This window comes from Trichoderma ghanense, assembly GCF_004382785.1.
Source record: "Trichoderma ghanense strain CCMA-1212 chromosome Unknown scaffold_3, whole genome shotgun sequence".
NCBI classification, from domain to species: domain Eukaryota; kingdom Fungi; phylum Ascomycota; class Sordariomycetes; order Hypocreales; family Hypocreaceae; genus Trichoderma; species Trichoderma ghanense.
In genome coordinates, this window is record NW_027395666.1 from 1752645 (window position 1) to 1771996 (window position 19352).

At 55.2% G+C, this 19352-nt stretch overlaps 7 protein-coding genes across 7 annotated transcripts; 4 read left to right on the forward strand and 3 right to left on the reverse strand.

Annotated features, from left to right (window-relative positions):
- Window positions 1-2124: 2124 nt before the first annotated feature.
- On the forward strand, window positions 2125-2769 carry CCMA1212_003909 (uncharacterized protein; the record flags this gene model as incomplete). The annotated part of the gene is made up of 3 exons (XM_073701238.1): window positions 2125-2217; window positions 2283-2298; window positions 2381-2769. The coding sequence occupies 3 exons, from the start codon at window positions 2125-2127 to the stop codon at window positions 2767-2769; spliced, it is 498 nt and encodes a 165-aa protein (XP_073560735.1).
- A 732-nt stretch (window positions 2770-3501) lies between these two features.
- On the forward strand, window positions 3502-5688 carry CCMA1212_003910 (uncharacterized protein; the record flags this gene model as incomplete). The annotated part of the gene is made up of 3 exons (XM_073701239.1): window positions 3502-3715; window positions 3777-4332; window positions 4411-5688. The coding sequence occupies exons 1-3, from the start codon at window positions 3510-3512 to the stop codon at window positions 5686-5688; spliced, it is 2040 nt and encodes a 679-aa protein (XP_073560287.1). The 5' UTR covers window positions 3502-3509.
- Window positions 5689-6814: 1126 nt separating this feature from the next.
- Window positions 6815-8965, forward strand: CCMA1212_003911 (uncharacterized protein; the record flags this gene model as incomplete). The annotated part of the gene is made up of 6 exons (XM_073701240.1): window positions 6815-6823; window positions 7023-7415; window positions 7540-7772; window positions 7882-8097; window positions 8176-8576; window positions 8670-8965. 6 exons carry the CDS (start codon window positions 6815-6817, stop codon window positions 8963-8965), a joined length of 1548 nt encoding a protein of 515 aa, XP_073560286.1.
- A 218-nt stretch (window positions 8966-9183) lies between these two features.
- On the reverse strand, window positions 9184-12229 carry CCMA1212_003912 (uncharacterized protein; the record flags this gene model as incomplete). The annotated part of the gene is made up of 7 exons (XM_073701241.1): window positions 9184-9483; window positions 9545-10464; window positions 10530-10867; window positions 10929-11096; window positions 11183-11259; window positions 11331-11529; window positions 11757-12229. The coding sequence occupies 7 exons, from the start codon at window positions 12227-12229 to the stop codon at window positions 9184-9186; spliced, it is 2475 nt and encodes an 824-aa protein (XP_073560285.1).
- Window positions 12230-13935: 1706 nt separating this feature from the next.
- On the reverse strand, window positions 13936-15435 carry CCMA1212_003913 (uncharacterized protein; the record flags this gene model as incomplete). The annotated part of the gene is made up of 3 exons (XM_073701242.1): window positions 13936-14288; window positions 14343-15227; window positions 15405-15435. 3 exons carry the CDS (start codon window positions 15433-15435, stop codon window positions 13936-13938), a joined length of 1269 nt encoding a protein of 422 aa, XP_073560284.1.
- A 778-nt stretch (window positions 15436-16213) lies between these two features.
- CCMA1212_003914 (uncharacterized protein) lies at window positions 16214-16973 on the forward strand (the record flags this gene model as incomplete). Its single annotated transcript, XM_073701243.1, has 2 exons — window positions 16214-16329; window positions 16412-16973. 2 exons carry the CDS (start codon window positions 16214-16216, stop codon window positions 16971-16973), a joined length of 678 nt encoding a protein of 225 aa, XP_073560291.1.
- Window positions 16974-17513: 540 nt separating this feature from the next.
- CCMA1212_003915 (uncharacterized protein) lies at window positions 17514-18527 on the reverse strand (the record flags this gene model as incomplete). The annotated part of the gene is made up of 3 exons (XM_073701244.1): window positions 17514-17994; window positions 18074-18294; window positions 18366-18527. 3 exons carry the CDS (start codon window positions 18525-18527, stop codon window positions 17514-17516), a joined length of 864 nt encoding a protein of 287 aa, XP_073560290.1.
- Between the last annotated feature and the right edge of the window lie 825 nt (window positions 18528-19352).

Consider the following 19352-nt stretch of genomic DNA (forward strand, 5'->3'; position numbering starts at 1 on the left):
CGTCTTGTTGCGCAGGATTTCAAATAGATACATCCCTCGACCCTCTGGACGCCGAATGTTGCTCTAGTGGATACTTCCAGTTATTGTCCAAAACTACTGGCCTGACCTGGAGTGCTCCGTTATCCTGCTTTTTCGTCGAGAAATAATACTCGAAAGCTCTCCACGGGTTCTTGATGATGCCTTATCCACCGAACCGGCCGGAACGGAACACTGAGTTTGTCCGCAGTGCGTATAGAGAGGCAAACTGATTGACCCCGCACCTTGATGGGCATGTACTTTGGTAGCTGAAGCGAAAATAGCGTCACGAATTGGCATCCTTATGTCCTCCATGTCCGTGCTTTGCGGCCTTTAGTAAGCTTGACGAATGCGAATGCGAGAGAATGACAACCGAATGCGTGATATCATGTGTCAAGCCAGGTGAGGCGGCTCTTTAGCCTCCGGATTGCCAGAACAAACATGGGGGGCGGATTCTCTGATTTGCGGGCCAGCGATTGAGTGCTTACCTGAGATTCGGGTCGGTGAGCCAACAAGTGTCGAGCGTATTCCTTTGCAGTATTTATTGCCTTAAACGTCGTCCTTGCTGTAAGGTATTGGAGACGTTGTACGAGCTGGCCGAACCCAATCGTAAGAGGCGTTTCCCCTGTTGCGGCCGGTAACCGTCATCAGATGCAATACCTTTGTTCGTTGATCCTTCGACTCCAATCCTATGCTATCAGCCTCCCAATGAAATGATTGCGGCATCGTTTTTGATCCTTCGACTCTAATCCTATGCTATCAGCCTCCCAATGATATGATTGCGGCATCGGAGCTGTGTTGCAAATGAACCAGCCAAGTACCGAAACCATCGAGCTGTGGGCTTCAATTTTCTGGTGTCGAAGGGCCAGACCGTCGCTGTCAGATCCTTATACCTCACTCTTACGGGCTGCTGAAACTGATCAGCCCTATGAAGCCAGCCAATAAAAGCCAAGTCAATCAAGGATTGCAAACTATGGTCACTAGGTATCCCGCCAGAAGAGGATCGCTTTCAAGTTGCAGACCCGTTAGGGTTGTCGTTACTTGCAGTTTTCATTCAACCCACTTGCTTTCAAGGTACATGTATGTTGTCATCAGGTGGCTGCCAAAACGTCACAGCGAAACGAATAACTGCTGAACTCAGTTGACTTCGGAGTCCCGCATCTTCGGCGTCATTATACCACAAGCTGATGCCTGATAGGAAGCGAGACAAGTTCAGCCGAAAAGGCCGAGGACGCAAGAGGGGAGAGCAACACGTAGCCCTAGGCCAGAGTACCTTACACTCTTGGATTATATGTGTGCCCTGTTTGTCGAACGAGGCATGTGATATGTGCGTGAAGAAGTCTTCTCACCCTTCAGCTTGGCTGGTTTGCAAACTACCTAAGACGGGTCTCAACATTGTCCGATAGCGGCGAGTTTCAAGCTAGAGCTTGGGTTCTGTATCACCCAGGTTACGAACAACAACTTAATCATATAATGAGAATTGAGCTGGGACATGAGATAACGTTGGATAACCGTCAGCCGCCTATGAAGAGTTGACAAAGACTTGGGATTTGGTCGGTGTGAGTGGTACGAGCACAGCGGGAACTAGTCTAATCCGATGCTCTGTTAAGAAAAGTGGGTGTCAAATTCGGTCGAGATTGAACTGCGACTTGCCGCATCATCGCACCTTGTGGTGGGTTAGAGAACATGAACCTTTGTTGTTCGCAGTGATGGAGTACGTGTAGTAACAAGCATATAGCATGTAATGGCAATCTCCGACTCCAAAGAGATAATCCATTCCTCTTCTTTGTCCGTCCTGTCAGCTCAGTAGGATATCACTAGATATGCAAAAGACGGCAGTCGTCTCTTCAACCCGGGCAAGCCAAGGTTCTTCGACAGATTCATCCGGAAGTTGGTCCGTTCAAAGCGGACATCTGGACGTTGGTCCGGCTTTGTCCGATTCCGCCGAAAAATTGGGACCTCGGAATGATTACCAGATTCAGCTCCGCATTACGCCGTGAGCCCGATCGGGAGAAGACCTGAGATGCAAGCTTAAAGGAAAGGGTTGTTTATGATTACTGCTTTGACTTGTTCTTTGGTTGTTTCTCTAGGACTCCAGATTTGAACAAGATGAGGTTTCCCGAGGCCATCACGGGAGGATGCCTTTGCGGCTCCATCCGTTACTCGATATCTGCGTCTACGGAGACACCATGGCCACCTCAGGTATGTCCCTGATCAATACAGCTCCTGACATGGAGAATGAAGACGGCTTACACTGTCTATCTTAGTCATCAGCCTGCCAGTGTAAGTGTTGCATACCCTGACAGTTTCATCGTCGACATGCTCTCACTCCGCGTTCCTCACTGCTAATGGACGAACGCCACAGGCACCATGTGTCGCAAGTGGACATCATCCCTCATTGCCCAATTCATCATTGCGCTCCCATCACAGATCGAGCCAGCATTCAACAGCTATGCAACTTTTGAGGAGTACGAATCGTCACCGAGTCGCTTTAGAGGGTTCTGCAAGCGGTGCGGGACGTCTTTGGTTTGGCGGTCGGCGGATGACGGTAGCACAGTCGACGTCTTCCTTGGGACGGTGGATGAGAGGTGGCTCGTTCACGAGGATGGCGGCAAGGTCGGACAAGTGCTGGCGAGGCCAAATGGCACGCAGTTTTGGATGGAGAATGCTATTCCGGGCGTGACTGATTTGGTGAAAGGGGGCAAGGAGTTTCTTAGGGAAGGGGAGGATGGGTGGCAGAGGAAGAAGGAATGAAGTGCTTAAAGCGTATGGACTGGACTGGAGCAATGCTTGAATTCGGAGTTAGTCGGCCATGTTGCTGTTATTGGGGATTCAACACGAGTAATCCTTCCTTGGCGTCGGTATTATGAGGGAAGAAGAAGGAGAGAAGAGGGCATGAGAATGAATGATCAACAGTTCGTGAGGGAGAAACTTGAGGGTCTCGCTGGTGATGCTAGTGTAGAGCTAAACTCTGCGCCCACTTATTGTGTTTGGAACCTGGGGCCAAAATCAAACGGACCGAGACTGGCGCCGTCATCATTGTCTGATCTCCGGGTTCCCCTTGGCAGATAAACTCGGGGCAAGTGGGAAGTCACGGACTCGAACAAATCGAACGACATGTTTTGTTCTATTCGTCCATCTCGTACCCCGCGTTCCCGTGAGCCTAGAGTCTGTAGTTCAGCCCCTGACCTGGAGAATCTGGGGAAAGTGCCGGACCGCTGTGGTGCCCCCAAGTGGATGCCAGCCGTGGAGCCGCCGGACCGAAGCCGGTTGCCGTTGAGCCCGGGACGACAGACACGCTGTGAGAACCCGGCATCGGTCACCGCTAACGAGGAAAAGCGGTGATTGATATATATGTGCAGCCCCCTCAGGCCCAGCAGCTGAGAAAAGACCTCGGCTATAAACCATTCCTTAACCCGAGAGGACGGCAAACTCGAGTGTCCAGCGCCTCGACTCGCATTGCAGCAAACTAGTTGAGAGCAGCAGCCCTAACGATGGATCCCCTGGAGCGGTTTAGCAGGGACAGCAGCTCTCTTAGCCCAGAGCCGCATTCGGCGAAGCAGCCTGTCCGCAGAGCTAGCAAGGCTTGCCTGGCGTGCAGGGCAAGGAAGGTCAGATGCGATGTCACGATACGGTCGCCCTGTGGGAACTGTCAGTGGAACGGACAGCAGTGTGTGACACATGCTCGACGAGCCAGAAGGTGTGTTGGAGGGTCGAAGCAAGAAGAGGAAGATCCCCTGCTAACGAGCATATGTCTTTAGACGGAGAAGAAGGCCAGTTACGACGGCAACTCCGTGTGAATCCGGTGTTGCAGAAGAGACGGCCATAAAAGATGGCCCTTGCAATCTGCTCGAGGAGTTTGCCATTGAGTGTCACTCCCTAGACGCCCCCATGTCGATGGAAGACCTGGAGCTTCTACGAGCAGACATCGAATCCGACAAGTCTCCTCAAGACTCATCGTCAGACGTGGTCGATGCATTTGACCTACCCAAGTATGTCCGACCCCTGACGAGCCTGCCTCCAGACGACATGGAGTTTCTGCATGCCGAGGGCGCCCTGAGCCTGCCCGACAGCGCTCTCCAAAACGCCCTCCTTCGGGCATTCTTCGAATATGTCCATCCGTATGTGCCGACGCTGGATCTCGACGCTTTCTTGCACTCTATAGAGACGCCGGATGGGTCGGCGGGACAAGTCAGTTTGTTGCTACTGCAGGCTGTCCTTGCTGCTGGGACGGCACACGTAGAGCTGCATCACCTCCGGAATGGCGGATATCAGACCCGGAAGCAGGCTCGCACGGCATTTCTAAAGCGAGTCCGAGTGAGTCCATGAACGCCCCCCCAGATGAACGAATCTACGCTGTAGCTGAGCCAGTTGCTAATCTGCTTTCGATTCAAGCTCCTATACAAGTACAACTGCGAGCTGGACCAGATGGTCCTCACGCAATCGCTCCTCCTCATCACCTCCTGGCAAGACGCCTCCGACGAGCACGGCAAGACGTGGTTCTGGATCGACGCCGCCGTGTCGCACGCCTTCGCCGCCGGGCTGCACCTCGAGCCGTCCGTCCACAAGCCCAACCTGTCGAAGCGCAAGCAGCGGCTGCGGCGGCGCGTCTGGTGGTGCTGCTTCATCCGCGACCGCCTGCTGTCGCTGGGCATGAAGCGGCCGCCGCGGATCAAGGACGGCGACTTCCAGGTGGCGATGCTGGAGGAGGCCGACTTCCAGCCGGAGCAGATCCGCAGCGACGACGGCGACCACGCGCGGTTCGAGGCCGTGTGCGTCTACGTCAAGAGCCGCAAGAAGCGCGCCGAGCTGGCGAGGATGTGCGTCGCGCAGGCGACGCTGTGCCGGTCCATGAGCTTCCTGTCGAGCAGCATGTACGTGGCGCCTCACGACAGCCTGTGCGAGCATGAGGGCGTCAGGGCGGCGGCGGACGGCGGCGAGCAGAGGCTCTTCACGACGTACGTCCGCGACCTGCTCGAGTGGCGCGACGGGCTGCCGGAGGGCGTCTCGTACCGGCCCATCTCGAGCAGCGACATCGGCAAGGACGGCAACACGAGCATCTCGCTCGACCGGGCGGTGCTGCACATGATGTACTACGCGGCGGTGCTGTGCCTGTACCGCTCGCGCTTCGTGGCGCTGCTGCACGAGGCGGGCGCGTCGGCCATGGAGAAGGACATGTGCAAGCTCTACATGCAGCACTCGGCTAAGCGCATCGGCGAGATCTCGCGCAACATTTACGACCACGGGCTGGATCGGCTGCTGCCCAGCATGGCGGCCAACGTGGCCGTGTCCGCCGCGAGCGTGCATCTGCTCGAGCTCAGGGGTCAGCTGCAGGGCTGCGGGACGGAGCCGAGCTATCGCCAGAGCAGGCGGCTGATGCAGTCCATGCACGACATTTACGCGGGCACTGATTTGTCGAGGGAGTCACTGAAGTGGCACGAGGAGGAGCAGGAGGAAGGAGAAGGAGAAGAAGAGAGCAGGAGGAGTCCCGGCGGCGGAGAGGCAGCGGCTGAGACGGTGGAGGAGGAGGACTATCTCGTGGCCGACGCGGATTGGCTCAAGGACTTGGAGGCGGCGACGTGCTGGTATGTGGCGGAGCCGTATCGGGCGGACAGCTTCTTGCAGTATCCGGGAGAGGGACTGGATGTGGTGAATGAGTTTTTTGCCTTCTAGGGGGGGAGTACTATTACGGACATTATCACGGCGTTTCATGGTGTTGGTATGGGCATATTTGCATTGCATATCGAGTAGCATATGAGAGGCAATTCTGATCCCATGATGGCAGCTGAGCTCTCAGTCTTTCTTCATCCATCACATTGTCCCATCTCTTCTTCGTTTCCATGTGAACGTCATCACTCTGTCGTCTTCTGTTGCCACTTTACACTTCTCACTCCCCCCTGATAGACACAAGACTGCGATATCGGGTCCTGCTGCCAAAGCCCCCTCCATACTCAATACCTGCTCTCAAGGTCCCCGTCCCAAGTCCACGGTCAACCCCATCTCAGGACCGCATTTTCTCCAACCACAACGTGCGTGGGTTGTTTATTCCTCCCTGAGCCCACGCACCCGCTCCACGATGAAATTCTCAGGAAATTGCCTATTCGGGCATGTGGCGATGCCAGCTACTTCCCAGCTCCCCCAGCTTTGCTCTCCAATACACAAATCGAGACAAGCCCGGATCCATTCCACAGCTTTAAATTTTAGCTCCCGCTTGCCGCTAATCAACCTGTTGGTAAACGATTTCCCGCCGGTTCGCTCCTTGACCCCACAGAGATCCCAAGTCAATATGCGACCCGGATGCTGGGAACCGGCCTCCATTGGCTCGAGCAGCATCTCGGTCCGCTTGTCCCATCGTCGTGGACTCAGCGGTCCGGTTGAGACTGTCCTTGGAATACTGCGGAGAATGGGGAATCGGAATCCGGGGTAAACGAAGTGAGGCTTCTACGTGAGGTGAGTTCTTCTTTTGGTGTGGGCCGCTCTTATACATGCATGTGGCTCTACTCAGGGAACCCAGTCCGATATTGGCTGGCTGTACAGTTGCTATACTGCTTGACTTTTACTTCGGCCATAACACGTTAGTGTACGCACTTTGCAATAGCACGTCTTCTCTTACCCAACGAGGACAAGAGACGAGAAGAATCCAGTGCTAGAAACGCCTCATGTGATGCCCGGACAACAAAGCCGCCGCCCCCCAAAGACCAATGGCTGGCATTGTTTCGTGCTACGGACCGCATCTAGCCTCTGGTTTTCTGCAGGGGAAGGACTTTGTTGGGGGCTGGACCTCTGTTTTTGTGACACGATGTTTGAAGTACGCGATATGTAAGGAGGGGGGAGAGAGGCCAGGCTGGAGTTGCATAAGATGGGCTCGTTGATAAGGCCGTTGGGTAGAAAAAAGAACAGCTCCCAAACTAGACAAACCTCGCTCCTCTCCAACTTCTCTTCCTCCTCATCTTTATTCTTCTCCGTCCATATACCCTCCGTCTTTCTTAAGAAAAAAAAAGAAAAAGCACATACCAGCAAGCGTACACACTACAAAACTCACAACAAAACACACCATCATCACAACCATGGCCCCCTCCGCAACCTCCCCACCCCCAACCACCAACAGTCAACCCATCGACCTGCTGAGCAACTACGTCCAGATCATCAACGGCAAAAGCGCCCCCACGGAACACGTCCGCCACGGCACCAACCCGGCCTCCCTCGAGCCCAAGCCCGACGTGCCCGTGGCCACGCAGGCGGACCTCGACCGCGCCGTCGACGCCGCCAGGGCCGCCTTCAGGAAGTGGTCTCGGGTGCCCTACGAGGAGCGCCGGGCCGCGGTGCTGGCGTTTGCGGATGCCATCGATAGGCAGCGCGGCGAGTTTCGTGACTTGTTGATTTCGGAGCAGGGGAAGCCTGTAGGTTGAACAACATCTCTCCACACCCCCTCTGTTTCCTTGCACAATGTTTGCTACATACTCTCAACTGTTTTAGTTTTGGGCTGTTAGGGGAATGGACTGACTGACTGATAATTCATGATAGATCCCCCAAGCAGATGGCGAGACGGACGCCGCCATCGAATGGATCAGGGGCATGTCCAACATCACCCTCCCCGAGGACGTCATCGAGGACAACGACAAGCACACCGTAACCACCCGCTACACGCCCCTGGGCGTCGTCGCCGCTATCGTCCCCTGGAATTTCCCCTTACTACTAGCCACGGGCAAGATTGCGCCGGCATTGCTCACGGGCAACGTCATCATCGTCAAGCCTTCGTGAGTCTCCTCTCAACCAAATTTCCCCATTTACTTAACTTTGCAAATATCAAAAGAGAAAAAGCTATTGGTGCTCACGTTAAGCTGACGCTGATATGACTTGTACTAGGCCGTTTACCCCCTACTGCGGCCTCAAAGTTGTCGAGCTAGCACAGCAATTCTTCCCTCCCGGCGTCGTCCAGTCTCTCAGCGGAGACGACAACTTGGGTCCCTGGCTCACGAGCCATCCCGGCATCAACAAGATTAGCTTTACCGGCTCGACGGCGACGGGGAAGCTCGTCATGCAGAGCGCATCCAAGACCCTAAAGAGAGTCACCCTCGAGCTGTACGCTCCCCTCCTTCCCACCCGTTCTCAAGTAGACACCCCATGAAAGAAATCCCGTCTAACAGTTTGTACGACCAGCGGCGGCAACGACCCAGCCATCATCCTCCCAGATATCAACATCGACAAAGTTGCCCAAAAAATCGCCCTCTACGCCTTCCTCAACTCAGGCCAAGTCTGCCTCAACCTCAAGCGCATCTACGTCCACGACGCCATATACGACCAGTTCCGCGACGCAATGGTCAAGCACGTCCGCGCCTACACCCTCGGCGACGGCGCCCGGCCCGGCGTCACCCACGGGCCCTTGCAGAACGCCATGCAGTACGACCGCGTCAAGACCTTCTTTGACGACATCGAGAGGCAGGGGTGGAAGGTTGCCGTCGGGGGGAAGATTGAGGCGCCTGAGAAGGGGTACTATGTTGCGCCGACGGTGATTGATCGGCCGCCGGAGGACTCGAGGATTGTCGTCGAGGAGCCTTTTGGTAAGATGGACAACTCACTACCACCAACTTCACCTATCAACCTTATCATCACAGTGAAAAATGTAGAGCATACTGACTTGTTTGTTCTGTCAGGCCCCATCGTCCCTCTCCTCTCGTGGTCCTCCGAAGAAGACGTCATCGCGCGCGCAAACAACACCTCCATGGGCCTCGGCGCCTCCGTCTGGTCCAACGACATCGAAAAGGCCGCCCGCATCGGCCGCGAGCTCGAGGCCGGCACCGTCTGGATCAACACCCACTTCGAGATCTCGCCCATCGTGCCCTTTGGCGGACACAAGGAGAGCGGCATCGGCGCCGAGTGGGGGATCAACGGCCTCAAGAGCTTCTGCAACGTCCAGTCCATGTTTGTCAACAAGCACGTCGTCAGCTAGAGAGAGAGCTTCTGTCGTGAATCGGTAGATGCGCTCATAGATTAAACTTTAGAAATTGACTGATCTCAATCCGTGTCAACTACCCCATTGCCGTTTTGACCGATATCCAACGTGTACATAAGTCATCACTTGCTGAACTCCTGAAAAGAAAGATACACATCGTTCCACCATTTATCATGTAACTGGCACGAAAGAAAGGGGGGCCAACATCATGGACCTCATAGAGGCACGCTATTTCCAAGAAAGCCAACGTTTGGGTCGGAATTCGCATTGGGCGCCATGCTTCCAAATGCATCGTTGTTCTCAAGTCCCATTTGCGTATCGAGCGGGCCCAGGAACGAAGCATCCGTCGTTAAGGGCGGCGGCGTGAGTGCTGAGTCGTTATGCGCAGACATGGCCACGTAATCGACCATCAGCCACAGGGCGGACTCCAGTTTTGGGTCGACCTCGGGAGTTGTCGAGTCCAAAAGGGCCGCGAGAGAGTGGTAGTTTGCATCGAACAGCATCAATTGGAGGTGCTGAAATAGCAGGTGGGATGTTAATACAAGCCGAGGAACGCACCGGATAAGCACGACTCACCATTTTCGAAGCATGATCCCATCTCCTCCCCACCCGTTCCAAGATCTGTATCGCCTTCTGGTAATGGCTGAGTAGCTCTGGGTCCGTGACCTGCCCCTTTTCCTGGTCAATATGGATCGCCAAGGAGAGGATGCCGCCGGCGAGGATGGAGGCATATGCGTAGAACGACGACTGCACGTGGCAGCCAGAGGCGATGGCGTCCTCCACCACGCATGATATTGCGCGAGCGTGCGAACAACTGACTTCGAATGAACGGGTCAAAAACTTTGGCGGCACCTTGCAGTTCCCCTTTTGGAGCCTCATCCGAAGAAGGAATGGGTGGTTGAGGAGACAGTGGGTGGTGTGGAAGACGATGCGCGCAAATACCACGTGTTCAAGCGATTGGAAATCCAGGGTGCCGTCCGGCTTGCGATGCTGCTCCACGATTTGGGGGATCGTGGTGGTCTCGATTTGAAGGTGATGGTCGATGAGCAGCAGAAACGTGTTGAGCAGTGTAAAGTCGGACCTGGGATCCCACGGTGGCATCTCGTCAATCTCGCGCCCGTGTAAGACATACCGAACGCACCGTCCGAGAGCCGTTGCAGCGAGAATCGTCTGAGTGAAGGTGCTGTTGACAGTTTCCGTCTCGGACTTCCAGTTGATGAGCTGGTGAAGCGTCGGCGTCTTCTTCCACAGGCCCCTTCTGAACGTCTCCTCGTCGGTGGGCAGCTGTACGTGTATGTCCTCTTCGGATATGGCGGGTGGGCGGCTTTGGCCGACGGAGACCAGCTTATCCAGCAGATAGATGGACCAAAAGGCCCGCCGATGCTCTTCCTGCTCAATCGGCGACAACGTGCTTTGAGGCTCCCTCATAAGCTGCAAGTCTTGCGCGATGCGGACAGCAAGTCCAATCTTGAGCCATCCTGAGCTGGTGCGACCACCTATGAACACACATGTTCAGTTACCAACATGATACCCCAGTCTTCTTGCGGGAGCTACGACTTACACGTAAAATCCACCACTCCGAGAATGTTGCTAGCCTGTGCAACCGGTAGACTTGGGTTGTTCTCGACTGTCAGATGGTCATTGAGGAGGGCCAGCCAAGCCTCCCTGGCATATGCCTCGGTAGCCTCGCGTCGCGAGCCACGGAAATAGTCGGAATCTGAGAACTTGAGGGCGGATGCTAGAATGGCGAAGAGCAGGCACTTTGGCACGAGGCCATAGTTGAGCCTCTCCCGAAAGCTCTGCTCGTGGAAATACGAGTAAGGCTGGTTATGGACGTGAAGAAAGTATGTGTCGATGAGGTGAGCCATGACAGGGGGAGGCGGTGCGGTGGTGAATCTCCTGCTGCCGAGTCAGCTTTTGCAGAACATCAGCATAGAAAGCGGGCCCGAGGCACACCCACATTGCATTCGAGATGTCGGAAACGGGTTCTGTTGTTTCAGGGAGTGAGGGAGCGAACTGGTGCTGAGGGGGCGATGGCTCTGTGAAATCTGGCGAGAGATCCTGGTAGCTGCGGGATGCCGCCGTCAGATCAGGGAAAGCCCCCGATGCACCGCGGTTTTCGCCATTTCTGTGAACAGTATTAGCAGACGTTGATACCAAACGAGCGCCCCGTGCATCGTGAGATGAACAGTCCCGATGTAAGAGTAGACGCACAGGAAGCCTAATAACCCCTGGCTGTGGAGCTGGGCGAGTTGCGATTCAATGGTGTTGATCCTGTTGAGCAGTTCCGGCTACATCAATCAAATGGTCAGAAGGCGCGCGTCTTTTACAGAGCTGAAGCTTCGCAACACTTGGAGCTCACATCAACGACGCCGGCGCGAGGGAAAAGCGTCGACGTCGAGCCCGGGGTAGGCGGCGATCTGCCCTTTGCGCCATTCCCAACGCTAGACGTCGAGCTCGGGGGGTTCGTGGCGGAGTAGGGCTCGTAGTGACAGACGCGATCGACTCGGCGGCAGTTCATGCAGCGAGGGCGCTCGCCGGAACACCTGGTTTTGCGATGCCTGGAGCATTTTTGCGTTTCGAACACGCAAAAGTCAGTTCTTGCTGCGAATATTCAGACAGCCGTCAGCCCGTCTCCAGGCCAGAAATAAATACACCGCCACTCAGCGCAGCCTGGAGCCCTGCCTCAAAGCCCCGAGGCCGCACTCGTGCAAACGGGCAGCATCTCGCCCGGCCTGGATCACGGAGCAGCGACACAGGATGGATCAGGTCTGAGGTTTCTGCGCACCGACAATTCGTGCATGCCTGGCGGATGCGGCGGATGGTGTTGACTATCGGCGGCTGCCGCGAGCGGGCATCGGACCGGTCCCAGGCGGACGCATCGGCTGCTGGTTCGGACATTGTGCTACCGCATGCTTCGGAGTCGAGCGGCGAGGACATGCAGCCATCACCTGGCAGCTGGGGCGCGATGCAGGCAGTGGCAGAGGATGCAGAAGATGCCGGTTGCTGATGCTGCCAGAGAGGGCGCTGCTGGCGGTACTGCTGGTTGCTGCTGGTGCTGGTGCTGAATAAAAGTTGAGCGGGGTACACAAGGTAATAATAGCGTGCCTGCATAAAGTTTGCTGGGCGCGCCGCGAAGGCCACGGTAGCGGGTGAGGTCGCCGGTACTCGCGGTGGCCAGCAGAGCGACCTGCTGGGGGGGCGGGCGCTGGGTGCTGAGTCGATGGGGCTTCGGCGGGCGTGGCAGCCTGGCGGCAGCATGTTTGCAGCTTGTTTGCGGTGGGTGCCGCTGCTAGTGCGCGCCATGAGTCAGCGGCTGACGCAGCTCGCGCGGTACCCTGGGCACTAGATGCCGGTACCCGGTACCTCTGAGGCGAGCGCATCGTGGTCTGATCACTTGGTAAACGCGCTGCAGCACTCGGTGGTGATGATGAACACTGAGCATCATCGTCAAGAGGTTCCAAGGGCTGCTCCAAGCCGTGTCGCTCATGTCTCCCTTTGCCCTTCTTTCTCCCGGCCCCCAGCTCAATTCCATCTTCAACTCCAGTCCGTCAGCATCCCGGCTTCGCCTCGTGAGCTGGGGGCCGTCTGTCCTTGCCCACCTCCCGACACTCTGTCGAGCTGCAAGCCCTTCGAAAGGCTCGAATCCTCTGCGCCCGGTTGCGGCCAAGTTGCAGGTCATCTGGCTGGCGTTGCTGACACAGGGAGCAGGCTCGGGTGGCTGGCGAAAGGCGATGTTATTCCCGCCTGTAGGATGAGCTTGAAATCCCAAAGCTCAATGTCGTCTGTGGCGCAAGCTCGGAGCTGCACGCAGGAATGCAGATCTTGACGGTTAAACGTCAATTGCTCCCATGAGCTCGTGACTTGTCGTTTTCTCGAGCCCGCTCGCAATGGACAAGTCATCGTTTCCATATTTTGAAGTAATCTGGAGGCCCGCGCCATTCCAGGCACTCCCGGTAAAGCCCGGTCGTGGAACCGTCATGTTTCACCGCACAGCAGAAAGACAGGCGACTGAGCCCATCTGGGAGCTGGGGAGAGCGCAAAGGCCGAGCCATATCTCAGTATCGACTCTTCACATCGTCTGCTTCCAGAGAAATGGCGACGACATGATATCGAAATCATAAATTTGACACGGCATGCATGCCAAGTCTTCATAAGGCCCTGGGAGGAATCAGCGTTACATCCGAAATCGCGATGAGGGCACGACCCTCGCCCAACGTCATCCATGCGAATGGCAACGACGACAGTGATGGAATAGACTTACCTGTCACCTATTGAATTCGGAGTTTGACTTCAAAGAGGGTTCAGATGCAAAGCAATGGGTATTTTGCTTCTCGCACGACCGTAAAACACGATGGGCGATTCGGGCCACTCCGGGGATCTGATCGTCGTCGACAATCCGCATCTCTTTCCCTCCGGGCAAGATCCTCGATGCTCTCTGCATCGTCGAAATTTCCCCTGAAGATCCGGCAGAGGAACTCCGCGAAACAAGAATATGCAGACGATAGATTCAGTTTTGCAGGCGCGTCGTTGACGGTGGTGCGGTGATACCCCTCCGACCGGAGATGGTGGCCCGGTCCGCAGAGCGGTCCGCGTGGGGCAGCAGTTCTTCCACAACGTGCTGTGGATATTAAACGATGGATTAGTAGATGCTTTATCAGATTTGACGGTGTATGTGATGGTAGACATGATCTTTTAGCTTCGAGGGTTGACACTTGTGGATTGTTGATGCCAAGCATAAGGTAATGATGTCCAGGCTCATGGTGCGGTTGCTCTCAATTCGTGTATACCCTGGGATACCCTGCTGAAACAGGGCGCCATCCGCTATTCGATATACCTATTTGCCTTGGGTTTGATAGTGAAAGAACAACTGATCGCTTCCTCGTTGCTTTGCCTGTGTGCTGTCTAACTGGAACTGAAAGGTCTCTTGCAAGCCCGGTAATGTCATACAAGCCATGACGACTTCATCATACCTTGAACTTTCGCGGATCGAGGTTCGACACGTTGGCACTCTTGGCCTCGCCATCAAAGATGTACTCGGACATTAGCTTCCCTGTGCCCGGACCATTTTGAATCCCCCAGCACGTGTGACCGGCAGCCACCCACAAGCCGGGTGTTGCCGTTGGCCCGATGAGGGGCCCGCTCTCTTGTCCAAACCGGATATGCCGTGGCAAGTAGCACGCTTGTTTCGCCTTGACAGGTGCGGCGGCCAGCACGGGGCTCACGGTTGCAAAGTAGGAAATGATGTCGTCGCAGTAAGCTTCCTCGACTTGGACCTGGTCAGCCGTTTCTGGGAGCGGTACGGCGCTATCGGGTTCTCCTGCAGCAAATCAGTCAGTGACACCATCCTCTTCGGGGAAAGCACTTGACCTACCGCAGGCATATGCTTCGCCAAAGGGTCGAGCGTAGATCTCCGGATCGACTCTGCCCTTGTGGAATCTCTTCTGCCCCATCTTTGCTCGGTGTTCGGGGACGAAGTCCGACGGCAGTTCGATATCCGTGAACACTGCGTAAGGAGTGACATCGACTTCGTAGACGACACTGTGCGCTCTCAAACCTTCAACCTTGGACCGTGGAAGCACTCTCCCGGTCCAGGGTCCAGCCGCAACTATGATGTCGGTCAAGTCGGAGATTTTGCAGATTTCATCTGTTGTCCGGTCCAAGTACTCGACTCCCTCGACGCCAGTTTTGGAGGTGATGAGCCTCGTCACTTTCGCATTCGTTTTGAAGATGGCACCGCCCTGCTGAGCCAGCTCTGCGATCGAGGTCGTGAAGTGGTACGGATGCACCTGCGCAGTGTCGGAAGCTCCAGGTGACCCCATCTCCGCCCATCCTCTGACCACCTCTCTGTCTATCCAGTCCAGGTCTGCGGGGAGTTCTTCATCCTGGAGCAGCCCTTTGGCCGCCTGATCCTGCTTCGGAAGCTTCTCCCACGCTTTGCCATTCTCATCCACAGGCTTCTGGAGATTACTGAGCTTCCGTTTGGTGACTACCGCCTCGATGCTGCCGCACTTGATTTTACGGTAACCCCACCGATTGGCTCCGCCATGTTCAGCGGCAAGTTCCGCATGAAGCCTGTAGGACAGTGGAACGAGAGACGCAGGATAGGCCCAGAGTCCAAGAAGGCCGCCGGCCTTGCCAGACGCACCCGCAGCGACAGAGGGAGCCGCCTCTAGAAGCGTGATGGTGTGCAGAGCCGGGTTGAACTTGGGGTGACGGGTCAGGTAATAGGCGGTCGTGCTGCCAATAATGCCGCCTCCTGGAAGCTTGAATTAGCTACAACGGATCAAGCCTACTAGCTCACGCCTGGATTGATTTGAGATAAGGTAGAGCAAGAATCTCTGCGACTCTACCCTTGACGTTCGAGTCTTGGACGGATGCGTTGGGGCGAGTTGTAGGCTGAGAGTGTACGCAAGAGTGCAGATGAAACACGTACCGACAATAACGATGTTTCTCTTTGCCTCCATGATGAGCCAGCCGAGTCTATTCGCAAAGATGCAAGAGTAGCATCAAGTTTGCATGTCGAAGGTTGAGATACTCCATGGGAAGTGATGCTGGTGGGGGTTCGCTGAAGTCACCGGGATGAATGACGTAAGCCATTCTCGACAAGAAGTGCCGGTCCGTCAAATCACGGATACAGGCTGAAGTTTACAAAACAAGGACTGTTTCAATTGTATCTAGTTTCGATGTCTGCAGGGTGAAGGTGTAATGGGCGGCGAGATTTAAGGCAGACCTAGGTAGATACTCTTAAGGTACGCATACTTTGGGCTTGGGCGCTGTAATTGCGCAGGGACTGGAGGTAAGTGGCTGAATTGTTCTCTTACGATACACCTTTGAAGGGCATGGGGGAAATCAGTCCTAATCACAGCCATACAATGACATACATAATGCTACTAATCAAGCAGAGCGAGTGTTCTCTTTGTACTACTCAATAGGAATTTAATCGCAATTGAAGAACGAAGAGATGTTCTAGATACGCAGACTCACAAGCTCAAGAGTCCGGGGTGCCTGAGACGAGTCGGACCACCGTAGTGATACCTAGTAGTGAAGAATGCAAGCGCCAACTCCATTCTTATCGATAAGCCCGCTATCAGAAATTTTGGGCGGCGCAGTGCCATATCCAAACCTCCCGTCACCAAGCCAGACGCAAAAAAAAAAAAAAAAAAAAGACACCTCCATCTCCAACCTCTCACATCTTCCCTCTCGCCCAATCTCAGCTATATACAACTCCAATTCGTCTCTAAAATGGGCCGCGAACTGCAAAAGAAGAAGCGCCGCTCCGGCCGCCCCCCAGTCCGCCAGTCAAACAGGACCAAGAAGATCCTCAACCCGCGCGGGAACTCCGTCATTGCAAAGAACTGGTGCGCCGTCCCTGATCTCACCATCCTGCCGAGTTCACCACGCCTACAGCCCGACTGACAAACCCTTTTTTCTGTCATGCAGGGACAAGAACGAGACGCTGGCGCAAAACTACCGCCGACTAGGCCTCCTCGCACGCCTCAAGACCCCCACCGGCGGCACCGAAAAGAAACTCTCCTCCGAACCCTCAGCCCCCGCAACAACCTCCTCAAAACCAGACCCCTTCGCCATCACAACGACCGAAAAGGCACTCCTCTCCGAAGCAAAGGTCGAGCGCGACGCGGCCGGCAACATCGTCCGCGTCCTCGGCCGCAAGGCGAACCCGCTGAATGACCCGCTCGCCGAGCTCGACTCCGACTCTGGCGACGAGCAGGACGGAGACGACGGCGAGGAATGGGGCGGCATCAACGATGACGGCGTCGGCACGACGGACGTGGTCAAGTCGCTCATCGAAGAGGCCAAGAACCCGGCGCCGCCCAAGGTCCGGTACCTGAGCGAGCGCGAGACGGAGTGGTTGGAGACGCTGGTGGCCAAGTATGGGGACGATACGAGGGCCATGGCGAGGGATATCAAGCTTAATCCCATGCAGCAGACGGCGGCCGATATTGCGAAAAGGTTGAAGAAGTTGAAGGCGCAAAAGGAGTAGAGTTGCGTGCTGAGTGGTGGAGTATCTGATTTGACTTATTGTTGTTGTTTCTAAACACATGTACATGGGCTGCAAAGGCCAAGATGGGTGCATTATAAACACGGCGTTGGGGTAGTTTGAATATCAAGACCAAGCTGGTTCGTTTACCGGTTCCAAAACGAGGAACCTTAGAGACTTACCACCATGAATATGTGCCTGATGTAGAAGAAGAAGACACCAAAGACTACGAGTTACATGCAATTCGTGTGCGATTTCCGGCCTTTCTATATACACCCTGGTATTTCATCAACGTTTCATCATGTTGTAGATGCTTCCAAACAAGAGGAAATAAGAAAGAAAGAAAAATCGGGATGCCGTCAACGCCGTAGACATAATTCTACCCCAAGCAAACATAAGCATCCAGGCCCACCAGAGAGATCCTCCCCAGGTTTATATAATTTGGTCATTTGTCCAAGTTCATTGATAGTGCCCGCTACCGTCGTCATACATCTTCTTTTTTGTCCTTGTGCCTGTCGTGAGTTTCCTTCACGCTTCATTCATTCAGTGCTCTATCCGGTCATAGTCAGCAGACGGAAACAGGACTGGACCATCGGCGTAGGTGTCTGAGTGGTTGCCGCTGTATGGGCCGGGAGAGGGCGTCTTGTGTTTGCCAAAATCGGAGCCGAGAGTGCTTCCGTGGTACTCCGTCTCGCTGTCAAACAGGGGGTTGCTGTTGCTTCGAGGCGGCAGAGCACCGTAGCGGTTGGGGTCGTCAAAGTCGTCGGCGTTGTAAGGACGGTTGTCGCCGTAGCGGCTGTTCATGCTGGTGTTGTGGTCGTCATAGCCGGGAGCATCGTGGTCGTCCATGTTGACTCGCTCGTAGGCCTCGTCGTCGTGGGGAGCCATGGAAAAGGCAGCTTTGTCGGGATCAATGTTGTCGCTACCGCCGATCTTGCGGCTGTCGTAGCCGGGGAGACTGCCGTGGAAGCTGTAGTACTGCAAGGTGTAGGCACTGAGGAAAGCGGTCCCCATCCAGAGTAGACTGTGGTTTGGCAGATAGGTTAGTCTATAATGCCCAGCCATCGGTATGGGGGAGCTCATTTGGTAGAGGGTATACGTACGTTGCAAAGACACCGGCGGCAACGACGGCCTTGCTGATACCACAGCTGCCGCCGCACTGGCCAGAACTGTTGTAGGCCGCCTGGGTGGAAAAGGCAGAGAGCCAGATGATGATGTAGAGGCCATCGACAGCCAGCATGACATATGGGTTGGCGAACCTGCGGGTGCGCTCAAACCGAGGAGTCATGATGAGGTAGATCCAACCCGGGATGGAGAGGAAGCACTGAAGGAAAGGGACCAACATTAGCGCCCGAGTCGTTTCCTCGGTCTCTCGCCATCTGCGCAGACACTTACCACTGCAAAAGTCCATCCGTTCAAGCCCACGATGCGAGAAGTTTCGCCGCGGAAGACTGCAATCTCCAAGCAGAACACCAGGAAACCCAGAACGATCTGGAATGAGTGAAGACCCAGCTTCAGGTTCGGCAGAATCTGGGGGTCGATTTCAAAGAGCGCCATGATGCCGACGTCGCAGCGGTCGAGGGTCGTCGGCAGAGGGGCGGGTTACTCGAGGACGAGGGACGAGGCTCGCACGATGTCTCGAGCAAGGCGCGCAACGATGGAAGATGAACGCAAACAGTGAGATGGTAGTCGGTGCGACAGAGAGGGGATGTATTTGTTTTCTCTGTGGCTGGCGCACCGGGAGATCAGCAGCAAAAGGTGGAAAAGCCTGGGCCGGCTGGAGGCTAGCAGGACTGAGGCTGAGCGGGATGGCGGCTGGCCTCCGTTTATGGTCAGCGGCTACCAAAAAGTCCGGTAAGCTGATAGCACCGGATTAGGGACCTTTGCGCTTTTGGTGTCGGTAACGGCAGCAAGATTCGGTCGCAGCAGAAGAGGCGCAAGGGAGAAAAGAGACGGGCCAAGACACTGCATGCACTTGGCGAGAGAAATAACGCTGTCTGAGTAACGCATGAAAGAAGAACGAAGAAGCGGTTTCAAGCAACCTTGGAAAAAGGATGGCGGGGGAGGGTCAACTCTCGTTGATGGAGCCACGCGTTGCGGCATGGCAACCAAGCTATTGACCTCAAACTGGGCTTTGATTTGCCTGGATATCAGAGTGAGCCTGAGCCACACAGCCACACCCGCGGGCTTATTTATCTGGTGGGTGGTGATGGATGCTTGGAGGGCTGCGCCACCCGCTTGATGGTGGGTTTACTGGAATCAATACCTTTGCTAAGGTAGGTACCTATGCTTGTTGACTTGGCTTGTGTGCTGGATGATTGATGTTTTGCATAGGTAAGGTATGGTTCAATAACTTGTACCCAACTTTGCTGCATCTGGAAC